The following is a 25,334-nucleotide window of genomic DNA, read 5'->3' on the forward strand; positions in this document are numbered from 1 at the left end:
ACCTTGCAGGTAGTACTTGGTCTTGTCAGAGGTGCCGACTTTCCGGCTGAAGTGCTGATCGTCGGGCTTCACCTGGCAGATGTTGGCTCCAGAGCACGCCGGGTTTCTGGAGCTCGTGATGGAGGAAAGCTGGATCTCATACAGGTAGTTGTCCCCATTGGTCCTCATGTCCCCAGAGGCTCTGAACAGCCTGAAGAGACAGAAAAGACCAGAGTGACGTGGAAGTCCTTCAAGAAGGCATTCACGGCATAAACCCTCAGTCCTCAGAATCGCTGCAGGACCCCACGATGCTTCCTTTCCTGCGCTAGGGCAGCAAGTCTGTGACCCCACAGAGATTCTGAGGATGCCAGTTTCCATCTCAAGAGGCTCTCCCCAGCCAGTTCTGCCCTCTGAGTGCTAATCCACCTTCCTCAGGTGCTGTGTCCAGCACCACATGGCCCTCGCCCTGTCTGTGCACCTCGGCCACCGGCCCCCCAGAGCAGCCCCAGTACCACCGCTGAGAAACTTATTTTCCAAACACTGGTAAGCCCAGAAGATTCCTGCTTAAACATGTCAGAAGGCTTCAGCCTCAACCCCTGAGCTTATCATGAAGTGAGGGAGGAGGAGGGGGGATTTATTTTTACACTCATGAGAATTCACCATCTTTGGTGTTAAAACTTAATGGTTGAGTAATGCTTTTCCTCAGTTTAAGCAAAAGATGACGACGACTCCAGCAACAGTAACTAAAACACAGACCTATTTATCCTGCAGCGCTCCCCGATAGGGAAAGAGCTGCATTGCTGGTGTAATTTTGAACACATTTCACAGCTCAAAAGGAAAACGTTTTACTTACTTAAAATAAATATCTCCGAGGCTGAAGCTCTTGCCATTTATAGGGTTGGTGATGGTCCCATTCACCATCTGCACCTCCTGAGGCTTCACAGCGCAGGCAGCCCGGGAGTCCCAGCTGAAGTAGTAAGTGCAGCTGTCGATATCAAACCTAGGAGGAGGGAAGCACAGACTACGGTCACCTCCCCAGCCAGACACGAGGGAAGACTGCAAAACAGTGAACACCGCGCAGCCCCTGAAGCAGCTCACTGGCTTTCAGTCAAGGTGCTGCAAGACGTGGGCTGCGTCCCGAGGCCCCCACCCCCCAGGCTGCGCAGGTCTACGCAGAACTTCCTGACTCAACACTGACAGCAGCTCGGAGCAAGGACGGTTATTTCACTCACTTCTTTTCATCACCACAATGGATAGGGAAGATGACTGTGGTGCACACATCAGTAATGTGACAAAGCATGCGAGCATTCAATATAAACTCTTTAAAATTTGTAAGCCACGCAACATTGAAAACCCGGAAAAATTTGCTCCTAGATTTTTAGATTTTTAGGCTTCTCGGACTTATACATTCCTAAATCCTTTGGCAATTTCTGAGTCTCCCCTTTTCCAAACTGAACGTCTGGAAGGAATCAGTTCTGTTCACAAACAGCAGCTCACATGCACCCTCTGTTGGCCAAGCTCTCCCTCGCACCAGATGCAATGTGGCCTGGAAAACTTGAACATAATTCAAGCACATCCCAGGTCCAGATGCAGGTCCCAGCTGCTTGAGGGTACCAGCCAGGCTGCTTGAACACGTTGGGTGGGACAAATCAATGCCCCTTTGTTCCTACTATGACATTCAAAGGTGGAGGCCAGTTAAATACTGCTCAGCCAGTGCTAAACATAGTTCAAGAGACAAGCTAGCCCAGAGAAGTTGCACTGGTCTTGCAACAGTGTCTCAGCACTGTATCCGGGGGTCTTCCCCGCCTGGAGCAGCCCTGCCCAATACAGCACAATCAATGGCTCTGGCCCTGACCTCCTCACACTCAGCCAAAACCCGCCCGTGAAAACCCCAAGGAGGAATTCCTCCAGTGTGCTCACTGCACAGTCCCGCGCTGAGCCCCCAGTCTCCTGACCTCTTGAATGCAGGTCTGCCCACCGTCTTTGTACAGGTCAATTCTATCACGGAGGATGCAGTCTTATTTCCACCACACGGATAACCTCTGGAGTACGTGACAACCACCTTGTCACCTGAAACACACAAACGATTGAACTGACATTATTTCTAGCACATTATAAAAAGCCTCAGGCAGGCGCGGTGGCTCACGCCTGTCAATTCCAATACTTTGGGAGGCCAACGCGGGCAGATCACTTGAGGTCAGGAGTTCGAGACCAGCCTGACCAACATGGTGAAACCCCATAAATACAAAAATTATTCGAGCACGATGGCAGGGGCCTGTAATCCCAGTTACTCGGCAGGCTGAGGCAGGAGAATCGCTTGAACTCAGGAGGCAGAGGTTACAGTGAGCCAAGATCGAGATAGTGCCATTGCACTCCAGCCCAGGCAACAAGAGCAAAACTCCATCTCAAAAGCAAAAACAAAAAAAACAAACAAATGAAGCTTCAAAGTTGGGAGTAAAAATCTGGTTTAAAGACCAGGAAAAAATCAAGTTTTGGCTCCCTAAAGGTTTATCGACCAGTTCTTGCATTCTCATGCTCAGGGGTGGCCACCTGGCCCATTGCACAATTGCCACAGCCCAAGTCCTGGGGTCAAACCCAAACCCTCCCACTCCCGCACTTTGTGGCCCTGGGTTGCTAAGCTTCTGAGCCTCAAGGGCCTTCCCTGCAGAACAGGACACTGTCCAAAGCAGGCAAGTCTCAGGCATGTATAGAAAGCGCCCGACAAACTCATGTGAACAGTGGGACCCCGGGTAATGGCAGCCTTCATTATTGCTCCAACTGTGTAAAATTTCTGTATCCTATTAGGTGCTTTCCTGACAGGTACCCTCATGTGAGCCTCCCAATAACACAGCAGGGAACAGAAAAAGTGAAAAGCCAGAAACAGAGACCAACTGTGGTTTTCTAGGGTCTTCTAGCTTTAAGTCAAGCACTGTCTTTTAAAAGTGACCCTTCAAAAGAAAAACCTGAACCCTCGAACCTGCAGGGTCTGAGAGAAAAGCGAGTATATGCTTTAAGCTGCAAGTATCACTGCGGCAGCGTGGCCGCCAGGTTCCAACTCTCAAGCCACCGCCAAGAGGCTGCTCGTGGCTGCCCAGGGGGCTGTTCTGGAAATGGTCCAGGCCCAGCCTGGCTGCATGGACAGACGAAGTCTCCAGGGCATGGCGCGGGGTGTGCAGGGCAAGCATGTGCCTTCCACCCCGATCACACACACACAGATTCTTCCAGGCAGGGGCACGCAGTGGAGGTAACACGGGCACAGTGCCCACTTCCCGAGTGTTTTCCACAGGACACAGGCTGAGGTGCTGGGGGCTGCCGGATGGTGAGGTAGGAGGTGGGACTCTAGGCTCTCAGCCCTGCCCCAAATTCAAAGCTGCTCCAGCTGAATTTGTTTTAAATATTGGGCTTCTGTGTAAAATTTTGGAAAAAAGAATTCCACTATTTTGCAGAAAATGTTTAAAACTTCCGGCATATGGGATCAAACAAGCAACGACTTCAGGAGTGTAAACAGCCCATACCGATTGGGCAGGAGGCTCAACCTCCCCGCCTCAGGGGCCCAGTGTGTGGAACGGATGACGACACTGCCCCATGGAGCACATGGGGATTAAACATATATTAAGCGCAGCTGCTTGAGACATGCTGGTTCCGGAAACAAAAAGTCTACCTCCCACCCCCACAGGGTGGGGTCCGTTCCCTAAGTGGACAATGGACGCACCGTGGCTGTCCGCAGATGCTGTCTTGTTGGCGCCAAAGACTAAGCGCTCACTGGGTGCGTCAGACACCAGATTACTTCTCGTTCCAGTCAGCAGGTGCTCAGGATACCAAATGCCAGCCCCAGGAGAAAGCAAGAGCTCTTCCCGCCTGGCGAGGCCTGACTTGCAAAATGGTGCTCCCCAAATGGAGGTGGCCTGCAGGTCACCGCTGAGAAGTCAGACGATCTAGTTCCATGTCACTCACTACTCTCTTTTGCTCCTTCTGCCTCAAGCTTTTAGTGAAGCCTTAAGTGTTTTAGTGATTGCAGTTGGCTGACATTGGGGAAAGACTAGTCGAATACCCGTATGTACTGCGACATGACAGGGGAGAGAGCCGCCCTCCACTACCTTCCCTCCTTCCCCCTCTGGGGCAGTGTGGGAGTGACAGCAACCACTGACCTCCAAAGCGGTTAGGAACCTCCCGGGGAGGCGGGTCTCAGGCTGGCGATCTGGGCGCCACTTCCTGTATATACGGCAGCTCTCCCTCCACTACCAACCTGCAGAGTCTGCGTATGACTTTTATCAAGGGTGACAGTAGTTTTCTCGGAATTCTCTTTCTCCATCTCAACATCTCAAGCTAATCTGAAGTAGTCCTATAGTTGAATCAGGACAACTCAGGAAACCCCACTCCAGTGTTAAGAGGCAACGGTGAATATTTTCCTTTACTGGTCCCTCCAACAAATCCTAATTGCTCTTAAGCTAAGAAACCTCTATTTTCCGCCTTTAAATAATGAAAGAAAACATCTTTCACTCACCAACCAACTACAAGATCAAGTCCCCATTAAAAAGCATCGTTATTATCTTCAAAATTGTTAAGACAGTTTACCAAGATGTAGCCCTGAACTACCTGCACCAAGTCCTCATGCAATCGTCTGGCTTGCCTCAACAAACACGTGTGTCTATGTCAGTTTAGGCACTTGATCTACAGCTAGAACATAAACTTCAGAGGAACGCTGAACATTCTGAGACCTCCCCCTGGATAGACGCACTTTCCCGAGATAGCCAAACTCCTCTAAACACACAGACTGGGACCTGCAATCTCACATAATACAAAACGGCACTCATTTTAATGTTCCAGGAGAGCCAAAATGCCTGTGAGACAGTGACAGGCAATCACAACTGGAGGTTTCCACCAAAGCATATGCTCACTCTCCTTGCTATCCTGAGAACACCCTCACCTTCCCGGTTCAGATGCGGCTCCTTGAACCAAGGACCAGGACCCACAGGCCTTACCTATGACATCCAGCTTCTGCGTGTGAACGAGTCCCAGGACCTGGACGTCACCAGTTGTGCTCCTTCTGCAAATGCTGGCCCTTTCAGAGCAGCCCAGGGGTCCTTTATATATTCTCTGGCACAGATTTATATAGTACCTAGAAAAACGACACAAAGGGGCAAGAAACAGGCAAGCAAGTGACGTCTCTGCCCTTGACACAGGAGGGCTCTTCGCTTTACTTTCAGAGAAAGGTTCTGTAACGAAGGGCTCCATTCCATCACTGAATGTAGCTTTTCCAATTAAAAAAATAGGACAAAAGGAAGTCATCACTGAAGAAGGGAGCTTCCCAACCAGGCACACCCGGAGTGGAATATCCACACCTGCGGTCACGCTGAACACAGCGTGGCGTGGCAGAAAGAAGGGCTCTGGGGCTGGGAGAGGCAGGGGCTGGGATCCTGGCAAGTTTCCCACCTTACTTAGAGCCACTTAAACCCTCTGAGTCCATGCCCTTGCTCCTCGGTGATGCCTTGCCAGGAGCACCTGGCAAGAGGGCGCTCCCCACACAGAGTGGTCAGGACCATGGGCTGACCCCAGCCAGTAAAGCCTAAGGAGCTCCTGCCAAAGACCCAAGAAAGCCGACACACCTCCCACAACCTGAGCTACACACAAATGCAAATTGAGCCCGGCCTAACTCAGTGAGTCCAGGTTCTTCCAGTTCCGCAGGCTCCGTTTCCGGTCACCAAAGCTCCCGCTCCCACTCTGACCTCAGAATCACCCTCTGTGCCAGGTCTGACACTGCGGGCTGCTTCCAGGAGCAGCCACAGCTCAACCGCCATCAGCCTCACATGGGCGTGGTATTCCCATCCTTAGAACCCCAAGAGCCAACCATCATCAAGCAGTCTGACATTCATCGGCTGAGGGTGTGGTGCTGCGGGCAGATGGGAAGGCACTCACGAGACTCCGTCGTGGACCAGGGACCAGGACCCGGTGAGAGAGGAGAGCAGCCGCAGGTCGTAGGTTTTGTGTTTCTGGATGAATTTGCACTCCATCTTCTCTGGAGGGCAAACAACTTTCGTTTTCCATTCAAATGTCACATCACACCCACGCACTTCACTGAAGACTTGTGGCCTCCCAATGTCCTCGTCTTCATCACACTTAAATATGATGCTGGATGTCCGGTGGCTGTTTGCTGGGGAGCAGAGGCGGGAGAACGTCAGACCAAGGCCTGCACCAGGGCACGTTCCCGCACCTCTTCCCCAAGCTGCCTCAGGAGCACCTGCAGACTCCATCCGCCATCTGGCAATGCCCCATGTGCTGCCCTGGCCACATCTCATGTTGATTCACTCATGTGTATCCTGACTCCAAACAGATCCAGCTCCTTGGCACAGCCTTTCATCATACTTCTTAATAACCCCACAGCCCTAGGTAATTCCTCAGATGGGTGTTCAATATTTGACTAGTCTACTAATCACCAAAAAAATTAAGACGGCTGGGCACAATGGCTCATGCCTGTAATCCCAGCACTCTGGGAGGCTGAGGTGGGTGGATCACGAGGTCAGCAGTTCGAGACCAGCCTGACCAACATGGTGAAATCCCATCTCTACCAAAAATACAAAAAAATTAGCTGGGCAAGGTGGCGGGCGCCTGTAATCCCAGCTACTTGGGAGGCTGAGGCAGGAGAATCACTTGACCTGGGCAACAAAAGCAAAACTCCATCTCAAAAAAAAAAAAAAAATTAAGATAATAATACAATACCTACAAGTACTTGAAAACACAAGCGTGATTCAGAAAATAGGGAATAATGTTTTGTCAAAATAAGCCTCAAAACAAAGCTATAGTAATCCTTTGTAAATTTAACACATTTGGTTCCTTAATACATCCCATTATGGTCCCTGGACATGTATGAAAATTAGTAATTTTTCATGCATTTCTTCCATCTCACAGTCCGTAGACACAAGTCACAGCAGTTGGCTCCTCTCATGAAACTTCCTGAGCACCACAGGGGCAAGGTGCTGAGTGTGGCTCACCAAGAAACCCCACTCCACACGTGGGCTGCCACATGGCAGAAAGTCAATCAATGAGTCGCCTGGTTTACTGGAATTCTCACTAGCTTCAGAATCCTGAAGACCCACGGCAGACATTTATTTTGCTGAGGCATAATTTGAACCACCAGGGCTAAAACCTGGTATGCGGACACAAGGCCCTCTGGCTAGTGCGTGGGCCTAGCCAGCCACCCAGCACAGCATTTCAGGGCAGCTCTACTGCGGTCTGTAGATACGGTTACCCAGCAATCTCACAGAGCGATTCAAATGTTTCTCTGTGGGAAACGGCCGGAGTAAGAAAATATTTTATGCAAGAGAATTCCTGCCACTGACTGGCGCATCCACAAAGGTCTCAGTGTGAATCGAGCCTTGAGAGTATCAAGGCCCCAGGCCATGCGGGGACGCAGAGCCTTCCTACTCACAGTGTCTGCAGAAGCCCCACTCGTGGTCTCTGTCGTAGTCCGCAGTGGTGCTGCACCACAGCTTTGCCCTGCTCTCTATGACACACTCCTCGTAGCTCTTCCCATTGAATGTGAAGGGGAAGACGCAGGGGATGCCTTCATCAGTTTCTAGAAAGAAGAGGAACATCTGAATAATCCACATTACCAGTGTGGCGGCTGTGCCTCACCAGGCACCGTCACCTAAGAATGCAGCAGGAGTCCCTAAGGAAGCTGCCCATCGTAAAGCACCTATGTGACAACTGGCATTCACCCACCAAACCTCACCAGGCAACTGAGAGAACACAGTGTGATTCACGCACCAGGGTTCACACCGGGGTGTATAGAGGAACAGCTCACATTCACGCCCAAGGTTACAGCACTCACAGGACCCTGGAGCTCCACTCCTCAGCTTCTTTCTGCTGCTATGTCTAATTTCTAGTTTACTGTGAGCTTGAAGTTTACCTCATTGCAAATATTTACCTGGAGGGCAACGATCACCATTCACATAACTTAACACGACAGCTTCATCCTGGTGCCGGTAATCCAGTTTCATTGACTGCAGCCGTCCAAAGGATGCCCCCTTGGTGCCCGAGAGCAGACAGACTCCTCCATCCTTACAGCCTCCTTGTTCTGGCCCGGCCGCAGCGGTGCACACCCCAACGCTGTAGGTGCGTGAGTCTCGAGTCACCTGGACAAACACCACGCGTGGCCGTCAGCAGGGTGGCAGCACCCAGGTCTCAAGGTGAAGAGAGAACCATTACTGCAGCTGGTGCCAGAGGCAGGTTCATGCAGAAGAGCAGAGACTCCTCTGTGTGCATCAGAGCCACGCAATCGCCTTGGCCCTCGGTTTTCCCTGGGAGGCCTCCCCCAACCCCTAGGCCCAGCTTGCTTGCTCCTCCTGCTTCCTGCCGGGGACCTCGGCCACCCCCTCAGCCAGCCACTGCTCTGGCTGTCGTCTCGTCACAGCCCAGTGGGAAGGGACCCAGCGGGGAGCCTCAGGCTCACCCCACCTCCCTCACCTGTGTAATAAGGCGTTATGCAGGCCAAGTGAGTGAATGAGCAGAGCCGACGCTGCACGCTGAAGCGTGGACCTGACTCTCCTGGCCCACCCAGCGCCCAGAAGGCTCACACCTGCTGCAAACCTGTCGGGAGGACCTGTACCTAGGCAGAGGGCTCCATCACAGGAGCCAGGGTGTTGGCACCTGGGCCCAAAACTCCAAGCTCATCACTCACCAGCTGCTATGCCACAGCAGGTGCTGGGGTTCCATACCCCAGTCCAGGCACTGGCATGGTAACGCCTAGATATCGAGGCTTAGGGAGCTAGGGGCCCCCAGGCACCAGCGACTATGACACCACATCAGTAAGACCAACAGCCCACAGACCTAGCATAGGCCGCTCTGGGATGGCATGGAGGCACATGCCCAAGTGCCTCTCAATTCGAAGGCACCTCCTACCTCCCTCCACCCACAGCTGCCACAATCAGCAAACAACTGCCTTGATCATCTTTAGCCAGGTTGGAAGAATTAAATCCCCGTAGATTTCAGCCACCCGAGAGCTGGCCCTGCCCCCGTGGATACCTTACATTCATGTCTCCAGGCTGCCCCACCTGCTCTCTGTCTGATACAAAGGGCCTCACTACCCACCTCATGAGGTTACCTGATCCTCAAAAAGCCGTAAGTACAGAGTCATGAGGTACAACGCAAGTGTCAGCTGTGCTGAGTTGGCCACACAATCCAGGAACCTTCCTGAGACTTGGCATGCCCTACGAGAGCCCCCAGATGCTGCCCAGTGGCCACACACACCCTCTCAGCTCACAGCTACCACATTATCCAAAACACTCCGGGCAGCCTCACAGCAGCTGGTATACCTGCGCCAGCACGCCCAGGGTGAACACATTACCTTAAAGGTGCTCGTGGAGAGGCTGGACAAGTTGAAGCTGTAGAGGAGCTGCTCATCCGTCAGGGCACAGCCTTCCGTCCTCACTTCATCAGGACAGACGACCGGAGTCTCCCATTCGAACACAAAGTCACACTCGCTGGTCCTTAACAGCTTAGGCATTCCCTATCGCCAGGAAGAGCATGGGTCTTAAAAACCCCATGGCACAGGGATAGATAGCAGTGACACACCACGCCCCTACAGGGGCTGCGCATAACCCATAGCGGCCTCTCAGAGAGAAGGGACGCTGGACAACAGCAGCTGAAAGACCCAATGCCATCTTCAAGGCACAGACATCACCTTGCCCCTGCCCCCCACATATCCCGGGAGCTCCCTGGCTGAATCCAGGTCTCATCTCCTACTTAAGAGAGAAAGCCTCAACGTTCTCTGCTACAGGTTCAAAGGAAGAAAGGGGGAGGACTTAAATGTCACGAGAGAGGTCTGTGAAACTGACACTCTGCCTCGCAAGTGCTCCAATCCACTGTCTCTACACACGGGAGACATTTATTCAAGGGGCAAGATGCCACGTGGCCAGATATTCCATAGGCCAAGTATTCTTGAATCACTTTATTTATTCCCTCCCTCATTCAACAGCAACAAAAAAAAGATGAGGCAGCTCTCAGGAATTCCGTTTGTAATTAATGTTAAGCATCTTTTTCCCTATGATTCAGTGGTAAAAGTACTTCCATTGAAAATGAAAACTGCTGGGGAGGAAAAATCTTCTAAAAATCTTTCTGGGACACCAGAAGACACATTCAGCATAAGATGCCTCATTTCTAAAATCAATTAAACACTAATCACTCTCAATGTGCGGCTGCTGAGAATTAACTAAAATCACATTAGCTAATTTGATTTGTCAAGTTGGCAGCAGTGTCAAAGCAAGGCATAGTTCCACACTCTTTAGCTGGTGGTGTGAGATAACAGAGCATCACTCATGATGAGGTGGGTCTTAGAAGTGAAGACTGTCCTTTAAAGAATGAAGAACTTAAAGCCCCCCTCAAGGCAAAGTCCACGTTGCCCCATGCTGTGTGCATCTGCAGAGGCATACAGACACCCCTATACAAATATGCAGATACGCTTATAAACAGATGAAATGAGTGGACTGAATACAGCTCTGCCTTTCCTTACTAACTAGGACTGTCATTACACTCTAAGATTCATGAACAGGGACACATCCAAGGGCTCTGAGGTGTTCTGAGTAGACCCAAACAGCAGGACTGTTTTCTTCTCCTTCTCAAATACTGTCTCTCCTACTGGCCAGACGGCTGCCAGGTCACTTTCTGTCACTGTCAGCACACCCATGTCTAACAGTCCCTTTACAAACCTGCTCCAGGCCCAAACATCATTAGGATATCTTTATCAGAATTACAAGACACCCAACAGATCCTAATCCATCAACTGAACTCCTAGGGGTCATATGAGCCTTGGAATCCATCATCTTTATTAGGATTTTAAGAGGCAATTCTCACACCCCCAGAGCCTGTGATCAAGCATATTAATACTTCTGTAGCTAGACGTATCAATATCCACATTAGGTGGGACAAACCCACACCACAAATAGCCTCAGTCCATTCATGTCAAAGGAGCCCCAAGTTTTCAGAGCTTCACAGATTTCAGAAGCGCGGATGAGAGGCTGCGGCGCTCTGTTCCTGGGGCAAAGAGCTGTTCCCCTGTGCAACTCATTATAATGGAAGCTGGTATTCTTTTTTTAATGCACATAAAATGGAAGTCAATACCTCCTTATAAGTAAAAGGTGCCACTTTGTTGTAGTTATTCTAATTCCAGGGGTCTTTTGTTACTTGTGAACTTCTGGGCTATGTCCTGAAAGACTACAGCTGCCCAAATGTCTTTCTGACTTCCCAGTTAGAATAAAATCAGTAATTGTTAAAATAAAAACAAAAGTTACGACACTTTTATGCATCAGCAGTCAAAGCTGAATGTCATTTCTATACTTGTGTTCTATGTTTTTAAATTATAGCAAGCTTCCATATGCTATTAACTGCAGGGAGCTCACTCAGCCTTCAATTAGTGGTTTAAATTATTCAGACACACTACTAGTGTACCTTCTTATCCAAGGCAGTCATTTTGAATAAGAGTATCCTTGGACCTGATATGCACTTTCTGGTTGTCTAGCCTTGGCTCACTAATCCAGTTAAGCATCTAGATCATCACAGGCCCACACTTACCATGCTCACGCCTCTCTTACAGTGAAACGCGATGAGCGAGGTGTAGTTGAAATGCTTGTCCGCTAAGCAAGGAGTACTGCTTTCAAAATTCAAGTAAATCTCATTCGCTACCGGATTGAGTATTGGTGGTCCTGCGACCCGGCCGATATCCTAAACAAAGAGCAAGGGCAAAGAGTATTTTAGGAAATTAGCCGTTCCCTAGGAGAGTGGAATTAAGAACTGATACAGAATTGCAAAAACCAGGCCTCACAGGTTCTGAGAATGAGCAGCATCTAAAGAAACTGGGTTTATACCAACTCCAGTTAGAAGGTTTGACAGATGCTATGTAACCTCCTTATGTCAGTGGTTATCGTTTTGATTCTAAGGTTAGTTCTAAAGTTGGTTCTATTGATAGGTATCTTCAATTTTCAGAGATCCTAAGCAATAGGAATCTCTCTCTCCAGTCACATCAAGGATACTACAGAGTCCTCCCATCACCTGCTGAGGGAAGGTCGGAACCTGAAAAACCTCCAAGGATGCTACACAGTCCTCCCACCGCCTGGCAGGGGAAGGCCAGAACCTCCATGCTGAGCTGCCACCCTCACTGCCCAGTGCTGCTCTGGGACTGCCCACTGACGTGGCCCAGCAGTACCCATTGGCTATGCCCTTGGGAGAGAGGACAGGTGGTGTTCACTGTTCATTTTCATTGCTTAGCACAGCACCTGGCAACACAGTGGCTGCCCAACAGATATTTTCGAGTGAATAAGCAAATAAACGAAAGACCAGTCTGAGTATTATGAGAAAAAAAGCCTTTTTTTTATTTTTAAAAAGTAAATAAAGGCGAATGGCCAGGAATGGTGGATGTGATGAACGTGTGTATCCGTGCGCGTGTGCGCACGTGGGTGTGTGTGTAAGCAGCCTCCCCATGATTTTGTTCTCAGCTACAATGCTCTTCATTCACCACTGTGGGGCATGTTCAGACCACGTGGCACCACACCTTCTCCAGTCAAAGAACTTTCTACACCTTTTAACATTTGACAGCCGGTGGCCAGGCAGATCGGACCCCTGAGGAAATGATTCCCGATCGAGGATCCCCGGTCTGCACTGTCAGAAAGGACACTACCAAAGAGCTTCCTGGGGAGACTCAGCTTGTCCAGGCCTCTGTCTCACACAGAGCTGGAGCTGTGCTAATTCACACTGTGGCCGATCTCCTTACACACTCCTGACATCTCCCCGTATCACTGCCACATATAATGTCCATCTTTTAAAGGGCATCCAGGTATTTTACAATATATTTTACATCCTTAAAGCATAACAGATGATACAGATAGAAATACAGATGACTTGTGAGACACATTCAAGTATGAAAACATACCAAGGATTTGACAAAATATGAATGTAACTCATGGAGACAATTTTTAAAGACCCAAATTTCCATTAAAACATGCTAGCAAGCTGGGCACTATGGCTCATGCCTGTAATCCCAGCACTTTAGGAGGATCACTTAAGGCCAGGAGCCTGAGGCCAGCCTCGCTGGGCGACATAGCAATACTCCCATCTCTACAAAATAATTTTTTAATGCATAAAACCAAAGCTTTCAAGGCAAAATATTTAGCTATTAGCAAACGTACTCTTGCCCTTAATTATTAACTCCTCGCCAAAGAAACTGTTTGCATTTCACACGCGTTTTAACTGCAGAAGACAAGGCATTTCATACAAAGAAACCAGGCTAGGCCAATGTGCTTTCCTGTCACTTTACCTAAAAACTTCTTGATTTGGGTCAACCCTGACGCTCATGACAGGTAGAGTCCCTATACACATATTCATGTTATCTCCCATGCTCAACGACTGGCTACCATCATCAGCTGATAGTTCAACGTGCAAACCTTTAATCTTCCTGTAGTGGACCCAGAACACACATAGTTCCACTTACTTTCTCCATTTTTTTATGCTTGAGCAACCCTCCACTTAAGGCAAGAAACAATGCAAAGGTTATCACTAAAACTCTCGCAAAAATTATCTCCACCCTTGGATTTGTCGTACTTACTATGGGGGGACCATCAATAGGAACTTTGCACACAGCGGCTCCAGCAGGACAAGGCACTCCGTGCATGGGATTTAGTGGCTGACAAATATTGATGTAGAAATCCGGGTTGGTATCGGAGGCGTCATCCTCACTCTCATCATAAGCCTCATAACCACCCGTGCGATGAATGAGAGGAGACAAGTCAACAATAGAGCTTCCATTCCTCACGGAACATTCCGTCTGTTAAGTAGGAAAGACTGCTTTGAGTCTACAAAAAAATTTTCCTAACCACCACTAGGTCACCCATACGAATTTAAAAGCTGAATAACAACGACAAAAAAAGAAAGGTATCAAAATGCTTCATTACATAGCACTGGGCACTTCCAGTCAACTTTATTACTGGGGCGATCAGGAGTGCACAGGTCAGCTGGGCATCTATTAGTGGGCAAATGAAGCTCATGAAAGGGCCTGGGTGCAGCTGGGCACTGGACATGCACTTCTCCCGTGCCCATTTGAAAACTCACCGCTTGCTCGCAGGCCAGTGGCGTGTGCCAGGAGAAGAAGAGAGTGCACGTCTGCTTGTCCAGGGAGATAAGCATGGGCCTATTGGTTGGCCCGGCCTCAGGCCTGCACACGAAACTGATCACGCTCTTATAGCTCAGGCCGGATTTGGAGGGACAAGGGGACCCGTCCTTGTACACCAGCTGCAGGACCTGGTCCACATATCTCAGCCTCTTGCTGGCCTTGCCCACGCTGATCCTGGTCTGTCCAAAGCAGGCCCCTGCACCACGAGGGAAAGGCGGAGAAAATACAATCACAGACTCAATGGCCAATTTTCTGATGAGAACTTTCTGCAAATCAGGACCATCAATTTCATAGCCAGCACTTGTAACTTCAAGTGTCCAATCTGGCTTTAACCATTGTTTTACATTGAATGTTCATTCCGTCACACGGCCATGTGTCCCCCACATGGGCTGACTGCTGCAGGAGACGGAAGCGTCTCAGCTTCCTGGCTCTGCTCATCCTTTTTGCCGTCCGCATGCAAAGAGGCCGAGGACAACCCCGGAGGACAGGAGAGTCAGACAGCACACGAGAGAGAACACAGCACTCACCCACGCCAGGAGGGCAGTTTTCATTCTCCCCACAGATGCTCATGTAGACCAGCCCCTTCTCGCTGTAAGCAGCTGTGAATCCCGCCCTTCCACTTAAGGAGGTCAGATCAAACAGGTGTCCTGAAGGGTGGAAGAAGATGGGGACACAGTGACTTCAGGGAGCTTAGATTTGGGAGGCTCATCACTGGCGAGCTCATGTGCAGATTATGCCAGCATTGGGACTTCTGACTTCTCACCACGACCCCTGTCCTAAATCCTCCACCAACAGCCAGGCTGTATCATGAGACTGTCAGTCCCGTGATCCATGAGATGTCCCATCTTTAGCTGAAAAGATCGTGGCTCACAGCACCCTCTGCTGGGCCATACCACAGCAGCCACTAAGATTCCCGTGGGCATGGGGAGAGGCTGCCAGCGCACCTCTTGCTGCCAATGGACTGTGCCTATGCCTTTCTGGGTGCCCAGCACAAGGGCAGGTGGGAGACTCCCGGCAATCCACTACGCTGACGCTGAAAGCCAGCCAGGGGCCAGCTCTAGCCTGCCCTGGTGAGCCTAGAGCTGCTGGGCTGACACAGTCAGTAACCCCAGCCAGGAGCACCTCTCACACCAGGAGAGCGACAGGGGAGATGGATTCTCTGAGGGAACATTCTCTCCTCCACTGAAGGAGAGCCAGGAGAACACACAGCGGCCCATCCGGAGAAAGGCCAAACACACCTACACACCACGACACCTCTGCCCAGGGCACCTGCTGCCCACAGCTTCTCCTTAGGTCTCCCCCCTGATGAGCTGGGTTTGGTGAGGGCACAGTCTCTCACCTGCGCTGGGGTTAGCGACTGGCACCTCTCACCTGTGCTTGGGTTGGTGACCTGGCAGTCGTCATGCTCGTTGTTCTGCACAGGACAGGCTGTGGCCGTGGGCCAGGCGAAGGTGTACTCACAGTCCTCCACGGCGCTGATGAACATGGGCCTGGAGTTCTACAACAAAGCACAGACAGGTCCTGAAGGGATCACGCAAAAATTCCACGTCTATCATGATTTCAACTTACAAGTGGAAGCTTCTCTGAAAAACTCCACAGCATGTGACATTTCTGTCTCCATGTGCCTGTGGGATGAGGTGCAGACTGGGAAAAGCAAAGGGTCAGAATGTGTCCTGAGCTGCCATCATGGGCTTCCCCTGCAGGTAAGTGAAACACCCATAGACAGCAACCCACTTAGGGGACCAGGAAGGTCCCTCAGGCTGAGGAACAGGACAGGGGTTGGGGACAGGCGTGCAAAGAATGCTGGAAGGGCTACCGGGAGACACAAATGTGGCAATCACTGATAAAATTCTAAAAACCAAATCAGGTAAAATCCATTATCACAGTCAAAACAAAAAGATCCACCAAGAGAACTAGCCGATTCTACGCATCCTCCCACTGGCCCCAGCCAAGGCTTACGCTGCTCATCCCAAAACACTTCATGTCCACTGCAGAGCTGGCCTGATGAGTCCAGCAGCACCTTCCTTCCCAGGTAAACCCCATGATTCCTGCTGGGCACCCTGATAAGCCACACTGCAGTCCAGCCTCCCAGGCCCTGGCACAGGGGCCTCCACATACCCTTCACCCTTCCCTCCCAGCCACCTGGATCCTGGGCACAGGGGCCCCCACATACCACCCTCATCCTTCCCTCCCAGCCTCCTGGATCCTGGGCACAGGGGCCCCCACATACCACCCTCATCCTTCCCTCCCAGCCTCCTGGATCCTGGGCACGGGGGGCCCACACACCCCTAACCCTTCCCTCCCAGCCTCCTGGATCCTGGACACAGGGACCCCCACCCCCCTACCCTACCCTCCCAGCCTCCTGGGTCCTGGGCACAGGGCCCCCACACACCCCCCACCCTACCCTCCCAGCCTCCTGGGTTCTGGGCACAGGGGCCCCCACATACCACCCTCATCCTTCCCTCTCAGCCTCCTGGGTCCTGGGCACAGGGCCCCCACACACCCCCCAACCTTCCCTCCCAGCCTCCTGGGTCCTGGGCACAGGGCCCCCACACACCCCCCAACCTTCCCTCCCAGCCTCCTGGGTCCTGGGCACAGGGCCCTCACACACCCCCCAACCTTCCCTCCCAGCCTCCTGGGTCCTGGGCACAGGGCCCCCACACAACCCCCAACCTTCCCTCCCAGCCTCCTGGGTCCTGGGCACAGGGCCCCCACATACCACCCTCATCCTTCCCTCCCAGCCTCCTGGATCCTAGGCACAGGGGACACGACACACCACCCTCATCCTTCCCTCCCAGCCTCCTGGATCCTAGGCACAGGGGACACGACACACCACCCTCATCCTTCCCTCCCAGCCTCCTGGATCCTAGGCACAGGGGACACGACACACCACCCTCATCCTTCCCTCCCAGCCTCCTGGGTCCTGGGCACAGGGGCCCCCACACACCCCCCAACCTTCCCTCCCAGCCTCCTAGGTCCTGGGCACAGGGCCCCCACACACCCCCCAACCTTCCCTCCCAGCCTCCTGGGATCTGGACATGGGGAACCTCACACACCACCCTCACCCTTCCCTCCCAGCCTTCTGGGCCCTGGGCACAGGGGCCCCATATAACCTCTCACCTTTGTCCCCTACACGTGGGGCAGCCCTTTTGTCCTCGGCTTTGAGCCTCTCAGATCAGAGAGGAGAATGCTCAGGGACCCCAGCAGCTCATGAGTCTGGGCTAAGCCTCTGCACAATCTTTCCAGGAGGAAACTTCCCTGCCGCTCCAGGCAAGAGGGCAGGCCTGAAGCTCCTGGAGCACTCCCATCCCAAGCTCCTCTACTACTGCTGCCCACCCTGGAGAGCATGGGACGAGCCACCCTGACACCCAGCGGGCTGGTCCTGCCCAAGTTAATGCCCAACTTGGCCACCAAGCTTGTCGTGCACGCTAGCACTGGGGCTCACCACAATCACACAGAGAAACCAGCGTGCCGTCGACACCTGCTGACGTGCATGCCAAACAAGGGAAGAACTGATCACAGGCACTCATGCTCACTGACTGTGCACCTCCCGTGTGTCAGAAATGACACCTGGCACTTCCTACCTCTTCTCTCGAAACCCCGCAACGGGCAAGACAAGTATACCTCATGTTATGAATGAGGGAGCAGTGCACACTACCTGAGTAATTAACCAAGTTACGCGGCTGGGAAGTGGCAGCGCTACCTGTGACCTGGGCCCAACCAACCTTCTCGTGCTTCCCAACCTGCCGCCGTGAAGACAAAGGGCATGTAGTCAAACAACAGTCTCCCCCACAGCCTTCGCGGGGTCTGAGTCCAACTCTGAAGAGAACCAATTCTGAGTCAGGAACTGCCAGGCAAGCTTCTAAGGAGCCAGACAGCATGAGGGTTCCCCAGACTGCAGGCCGCAGCCACGCTGTTTCCCCAGCCTCTGGTAAGGGGGCATCATCCCAGGCTCTAGAACTCACGTCCCAAGGCAGATGAGGACGTGGGGCTCACCGCCCTGCACAGGGGCCCAAATCCCAAAGCTGCAACAGCAGAAGGCGCAGGAACAGTCCCTTACCACCTGGTTCTCGTTGCAGGTGAATCGGATGGTGGTTGACTTTTTCCGAATCCCGTCTGGACATAAGTCGCCATCGACGTATTTCAGGACAATTACGCCATCTCTCCACTGAGGTCCGTCCCTTACCCTGCCGAGGTTCACGGGCTTGGAGCTACCCAGCAGGCACGCGGCTGCTTCTGGAGGGCATGGCTCTGCGACACCAGACACAAGAAAGGGTTGCCTTTCGTGACTCCCCAGGCTAGAACAGAACTTCATCGGGCAAGAAATGTCACACATGCTGCAGAACTTCATACACTTTCTAAGAGTCACTCCAAAATACCTATTTCTTTCACATAAGTCAGATGACAATGACATCACGTTACTTCTCACTCACTTACATGCTGTTCTGTCACAGATGGACTGGGGCAGGTGGGCGTGAGGTATAGAGGGATAGCTAGGCTGTAGCAGCCGAAATTCTTTCTGAACCCCATACAGGATGAAGCTCAAATTCCCAAATTAAGCCAGAGGAACATTTTAAATGGCCTACATCCAGGCACCTTCTTTATTCAAGAAGAGACCAAGAATTCTGCCTGTTTCCCAGTCCCTAAAATGCCTGTGCCATGTGCCCTGGGTGAAGAACTAGTCCCACGCCACAGGGGTAGAGCCCCTGTGTCGAAGTCTGCACGGCACAACACAGCAAGGGGAAGCGGAACCACAGCCTCAAACCACGCAGAGGATGGAACCACCTGCTGCAGCTAAAAATAGCCACACCCGGCCGGGCGCAGTGGCTCACGTCTGTAATCCCAGCACTTTGGGAGGCCGAGGCGGGCGGATCACGAGGTCAGGAGATCGAGACCATCCTGGCTACCACGGTGAAACCCCGTCTCTACTAAAAATACAAAAAATTAGCCGGGCGCAGTGGCGGGTGCCTGTAGTCCCAGCCACTCAGGAGGCTGAGGCAGGAGAATGGCGTGAACCTGGGAGGCGGAGCTTTCAGTGAGCCGGGATCGCGCCACTGCACTCCAGCCTGGGCGACAGAGTGAGACTCTGTCTCAAAAAAAAAAACCAAAAAAATAACCACACCCCCTTTGAGGTGAGCCACCCAAGATGCAGGCAGGGCTGTATGAAATGCCACGAACATGGGATGACTTTCATCTTCAGGATTCCAAGGGGCCATGAGTGGTACCAAGATCCCTAGAGGTGCCCTTGGTTTCCCATGTACAGCTGACATCCAGTCTCAGCCAAGCACTGCAGGTTTGGGTGAGCTGTCCCTGCATCACAAAAGGACTGACTATACAACTCTCAGCGTAACACAGGCATACACCAGGACCTCCACATCACACCCCCCATCTCCTACCTGCTAAGAAGGATTCCTCACCATGGTTATTACTTCTATCTATTATACCTCCGTCTCCTCATGTTCAGAAAGGGTTATCATGTTCCCAGCAGTCCTCAGCACTGATTTATGCTGGGCCATACTAGGGATCAATTGTTAAGACCCTTAAATCATTCTTCGTCCTGCTGCTTCTTGGCCAAACCATGTCCATGCTGCAGAGAGTAAAGTGCCTCCAAAGAATCCCCATCCTACTTGATTTTCCCCGATAAACTCATGACAAGCCACCACCCCATGAAGAGGCCCTCTCTTGCCAGTGACAGCCTTCGATACACTCACTACAACCACCACCCACGAGGCGGCCCTCTCTCACCAGTGCCGGCCTTCGATACACTCACTACAACCACCATCCACGAGGAGGCCCTCTCTCGCCAGTGCCGGCCTTCAATACACTCACTACAACCACCACCCACGAGGAGGCCCTCTCTCACCAGTGCCGGCCTTCGATACACTCACTACAACCACCACCCACGAGGAGGCCCTCTCTCACCAGTGCCAGCCTGTGATACACTCACTACAACCACCACCCACGAGGAGGCCCTCTCTCACCAGTGCCAGCCTTCGATACACTCACTGCAACCACCACCCACGAGGAGGCCCTCTCTCACCAGTGCCGGCCTTCGATACACTCACTACAACCACCACCCACGAGGAGGCCCTCTCTCACCAGTGCCGGCCTTCGATACACTCACTGCAATCACCACCCACGAGGAGGCCCTCTCTCACCAGTGCCGGCCTTCGATACACTCACTACAACCACCACCCACGAGGAGGCCCTCTCTCACCAGTGCCGGCCTTCGATACACTCACTACAACCACCATCCACGAGGAGGCCCTCTCTCACCAGTGCCGGCCTTCGATACACTCACTGCAATCACCACCCACGAGGAGGCCCTCTCTCACCAGTGCCGGCCTTCGATACACTCACTACAACCACCACCCACGAGGAGGCCCTCTCTCACCAGTGCCAGCCTTCGATACACTCACTGTAATCACCACCCACGAGGAGGCCCTCTCTCACCAGTGCCGGCCTTCGATACACTCACTGTAATCACCACCCACGAGGAGGCCCTCTCTCACCAGTGCCGGCCTTCGATACACTCACTACAACCACCACCCACGAGGAGGCCCTCTCTCACCAGTGCCGGCCTTCGATACACTCACTACAACCACCATCCACGAGGAGGCCCTCTCTCACCAGTGCCGGCCTTCGATACACTCACTACAACCACCACCCACGAGGAGACCCTCTCTCACCAGTGCCGGCCTTCGATACACTCACTACAACCACCATCCACGAGGAGACCCTCTCTCACCAGTGCCGGCCTTCAATATACTCACTACAAGCACCACCACAAGGAGGCCCTCTCTCACCAGTGCCGGCCTTCGATACACTCACTACAACCACCACCCACGAGGAGACCCTCTCTCACCAGTGCCGGCCTTCGATACACTCACTACAACCACCACCCACGAGGAGACCCTCTCTCACCAGTGCCGGCCTTCAATATACTCACTACAAGCACCACCCATGAGGAGACCCTCTCTCACCAGTGCCGGCCTTCGATACACTCACTACAACCACCATCCACGAGGAGGCCCTCTCTCACCAGTGCCGGCCTTCGATACACTCACTACAACCACCATCCACGAGGAGGCCCTCTCTCACCAGTGCCGGCCTTCGATACACTCACTACAACCACCACCCACGAGGAGGCCCTCTCTCACCAGTGCCAGCCTTCGATACACTCACTGTAATCACCACCCACGAGGAGGCCCTCTCTCACCAGTGCCGGCCTTCGATACACTCACTACAACCACCACCCACGAGGAGGCCCTCTCTCACCAGTGCCGGCCTTCGATACACTCACTACAACCACCATCCACGAGGAGGCCCTCTCTCACCAGTGCCGGCCTTCGATACACTCACTACAACCACCACCCACGAGGAGGCCCTCTCTCACCAGTGCCGGCCTTCAATATACTCACTACAAGCACCACCACAAGGAGGCCCTCTCTCACCAGTGCCGGCCTTCGATACACTCACTACAACCACCACCCACGAGGAGACCCTCTCTCACCAGTGCCGGCCTTCAATATACTCACTACAAGCACCACCCACGAGGAGACCCTCTCTCACCAGTGCCGGCCTTCGATACACTCACTACAACCACCATCCACGAGGAGGCCCTCTCTCACCAGTGCCGGCCTTCGATACACTCACTACAACCACCACCCACGAGGAGGCCCTCTCTCACCAGTGCCGGCCTTCAATATACTCACTACAACCACCACCCACGAGGAGGCCCTCTCTCACCAGTGCCGGCCTTCGATACACTCACTACAAGCACCACCCACGAGGAGGCCCTCTCTCACCAGTGCCGCCATGCGGGGCCAGAGACTTGCAGACATTGATGAGGTAGTGCTCCGGGTCTCCCGTCGCAGTGATGGCTTCCCAGTTCTCACTGTACCTTGACAGGGACGAGAGGTCGAAGGAGTTGCCAGTTCCATCTCTGAAAAGAAGACAACCCTGCAGTTAGTGAGGCTTGGTCGTATTCTAGTTAAACACCGGGCACTCTGTCTAGAAAGGTTCAAGTATTCAGGCATAGTCTAAGCCTGACAGAACTTTAGACCCGACTTCTCTCTCTCTCTCTCTCTCTCTCTCTCTCTCTCTCTCTCTCTCTCTCACACACACACACACACACACCCCATCAGAATCAGCAACAACATAACTTTCCTGAACATACTAGTTCAGGAAACTATTAGGCTCACTTAAAAAAAAAAATTTTATTTTAACAGAAAAACCCAAGTCTGCAAAGTGCGTGTTGTCTGTGCTCAGGCCACTGAGAAGTGGAACTCGCTGGTGACAAAGGCGAGCAGCCAAGATGCTCGGAGCACACACAGCGGGGGTCATGCCCGGGGCGGCCGCAAGCCACTTGTTGTTTAAAACCAAGGCCGCTGGCAGTTCCTAAAATTAAAATGGGCTTGCTGACCTGTCTGCACAGGCTAAAGGTTCACTAACTACACAAATCCCAAATACAGACATTAACTGGGAACCAAGCCCATGCCAGGCGCAGTACTGACAGTGAGCGAGACACACACTCTGCCAACACGGAGCAGGGACGGGAGCAGCTACAGGTGCCACCTCAGCGGCAGCTCTCAGTGCTTCAGACGGGAATGAAAACTGGCCATTCATTCAAAAGCTGTGCGCTAAACTGGGGGTACTGTGTTGAATAAAACAGATAAACATCATCAGTCTTACAAAATTTACAAAAATTACCTGTGGAAGAAAATGACCGTGAACAAGGTAGACTTTTAAAAATACATAGTGTATTTGATGGAATTAGGACCTGAAGAAGAAAAGGCAGAGGAGGGGGATATGAAATTTGTGGGGCAGAGGAAAGCAGCTGTTGAAATTTTAGAGAAGGCGTGACCGAGCAGAGGACCTGTGAATAGACTCCGAGTTAAATGGAATCACTACCATCCCGGCACCCAGTAAAGAGCATCCCGGGCAGACAGCAGCACGAGCAAAGGGCCCGAGGCACATAAGCCTGGCGCGACCTGAGAAAGGCAGAAGCCCCGAGTGGCTGGAACAGAGGGAAAGCGAGGTTAGAGGTAACACGGAGGTCATGTCCGTCAGAGGAAGAACTTCAGCCTGTGGGTCCCAGTGAGATAGGCGCTCACTGCGTTGAAGGTTCCAGCAAGAGCAACATGGTGGGACTTCTATCTCAAGAGGATCACTCTGATTACTGTGTGGGACTAACCGAACGTGTGACAAGGCACGTGGCAGGGAGACCTCGGAGTGGCAGCTGCAGTACTGCTGGCACAAGAGAAGGAGAGCCCAAACCAGGGGCAGGTGGCAGGAAGGAAAAGCTGTCTGAAGGTGATGGGGCAAGAACAGAGCTTAGTGAATATCACCAAATGCTCTAAAAGTAGTCAGTAGAAGAAATAAAAATAGAACTAACAAAGTCAAGGCAGAGGAAAGAGGAGAGGAGAACAGTACAGGTGAGGACAGCTTTCACCTTTTAAAAGAGAGTCAACAGACACCATTAGAAGCTGACAAACAGAGGTTTAGAGTTATAGAAGGTTTCAAAAAGAACCACAAGAGGAAATGGTAAAAAGTGTAGTGAAGCTAGGGGTAGGGGAGGGAGAGGTGGGGGAGAGTAATTTCATCTATTAATATTTTTGGACTCTCAATTACAATAGACATGTATTATTTTTTAGTATAAGAGATTATAAAATTCTCCTCTGACTTAATTCTACTTTTAAAAACTTAGCATAAAAATATCTTTAGGAAGTCTGGGCGTAGTGGCTCACACCTATAATCCCAGCACTTTGGGAGGCCAAGGCAAGCAGAGGATCACCTGAGGTCAGAAGTTCAAGACCGGCCTGGCCAACATGGTGAAACCCCGTCTCTACTAAAAATACAAAAAATAGGCCGGCGCAGTGGCTCACATGTATAATCCCAGCACTTTGGGAGGCCAAGGCAGGCAGAGGATCACCTGAGGTCAGAAGTTCAAGACCGGCCTGGCCAACATGGTGAAACCCCATCTCTACTAAAAATACAAAAAAATTAGCCGGGTGTGGTGGCGGGCACCTGTAATCCCAGCTACTTGGGAGGTTGAGGCAGGAGAATCATTTGAACCTGGGAGGTAGAGATTGCAGTGAGCCAAGATCGTGCCACTGCACTCCAGCCTGGGCAACAGTGTGAGACTCTGTCTCAAAAAAAAAAAAAAAAAAAAAAAAAAAACATAAAAATTAGCCAGGCATGGTGGTGTCCGTAATCCCAGCTACCAGGGATGCTAAAACAGGAGAACTGCTTGAACCAGGTAGGTGGAGGGTGCAGTGAGCCAAGATCACGCCACTGCACTCCAGCCTGGGTGGCAGAGCAAGACTCCATCTCAAAAAAAAATACATACATATATACATACACACACACAAATATATATACACACACACATATCTTTAGGAAAGATATATATGTATCTTTAGGAAAAAAGCTTTATGTGCAAAGAAAATCAAAGTTTTATTCCTTGAATATAAATACCAGAAAACTGAAGGCAGCCTCAAATGGCAGAAAGAGAACTGCTAAGTGAACCGGGGATATCTACTGAGAACATATCCCATCCAGTAGAAATGAGAAACAAATTAGTTTCACACGAAAATATTTACAAAATGTTAACTGGAAAAGGTAAGGTTACTAAAATTATGATTTAAAGTCATTGAACATAAATTACTAAATGCCTGCATTTACATACATTCCTAAAACCAAATGATTATTTCACCTACATAAATAACAGATGACACAACAGGACAAAGGCTGGAAGGAAACAGAATTGCCTGCACTTTTCCCCAGGAAAGTCAACTGTGACCAAGGGGCTCGTACTGGGTGTTTCACAGAGAGGAACTGCCAGGGCATGCCTCCAAAAAACAGAACCGGAGACCCACAGAACCAAAATCTCTAAGGATGGGACCCCAGGTGTCCAGAGGGCGATCTGGCAAAGCTGTGAGAGCAGCTCTGTGGACGATCACATGCAACGAAGACCTCCCTTCATCGCAGGGGTCACCACACCGCTCCTGGCCCACTTTGCTCACTGACATGTGGATCACACAAGAGTGCCGGTGTCCACTCTTTGCTTCGGCTCCAATCCCTTCCCCATGCAGTCACCACAGCAGCTCAAGGTGGTGACGGAGCTGAGAGCTAACCTAGCCCGACTCCTCATTTTAATATGAGCAAACCGAGTCCTAGGTAAATCAACTGACTAATC

General features: G+C 51.7%; 1 protein-coding gene across 1 annotated transcript in view; it reads right to left on the reverse strand.

Moving 5' to 3' along the window:
• Positions 1–25,334, reverse strand: part of LOC105492011 (insulin like growth factor 2 receptor) — a 135,079-nt gene that overhangs the window by 15,457 nt on the left and 94,288 nt on the right. Inside the window, exons 30-44 of the mRNA XM_071096247.1 lie at positions 21,943–22,079; positions 18,195–18,385; positions 15,506–15,632; positions 14,662–14,781; positions 14,074–14,330; positions 13,571–13,789; positions 11,545–11,694; positions 9,323–9,484; positions 7,904–8,111; positions 7,406–7,552; positions 5,896–6,130; positions 4,962–5,098; positions 1,935–2,049; positions 833–979; positions 3–190 (exon numbers count right to left, since the gene is read on the reverse strand). Of these exons, the coding sequence (XP_070952348.1) occupies positions 3–190; positions 833–979; positions 1,935–2,049; positions 4,962–5,098; positions 5,896–6,130; positions 7,406–7,552; positions 7,904–8,111; positions 9,323–9,484; positions 11,545–11,694; positions 13,571–13,789; positions 14,074–14,330; positions 14,662–14,781; positions 15,506–15,632; positions 18,195–18,385; positions 21,943–22,079 (2,540 nt within the window). The remainder of the gene's footprint in view (positions 1–2; positions 191–832; positions 980–1,934; positions 2,050–4,961; positions 5,099–5,895; positions 6,131–7,405; positions 7,553–7,903; positions 8,112–9,322; positions 9,485–11,544; positions 11,695–13,570; positions 13,790–14,073; positions 14,331–14,661; positions 14,782–15,505; positions 15,633–18,194; positions 18,386–21,942; positions 22,080–25,334) is intronic.

This window comes from Macaca nemestrina, chromosome 5 (genome assembly GCF_043159975.1).
Source record: "Macaca nemestrina isolate mMacNem1 chromosome 5, mMacNem.hap1, whole genome shotgun sequence".
Lineage (NCBI taxonomy): Eukaryota > Metazoa > Chordata > Mammalia > Primates > Cercopithecidae > Macaca > Macaca nemestrina.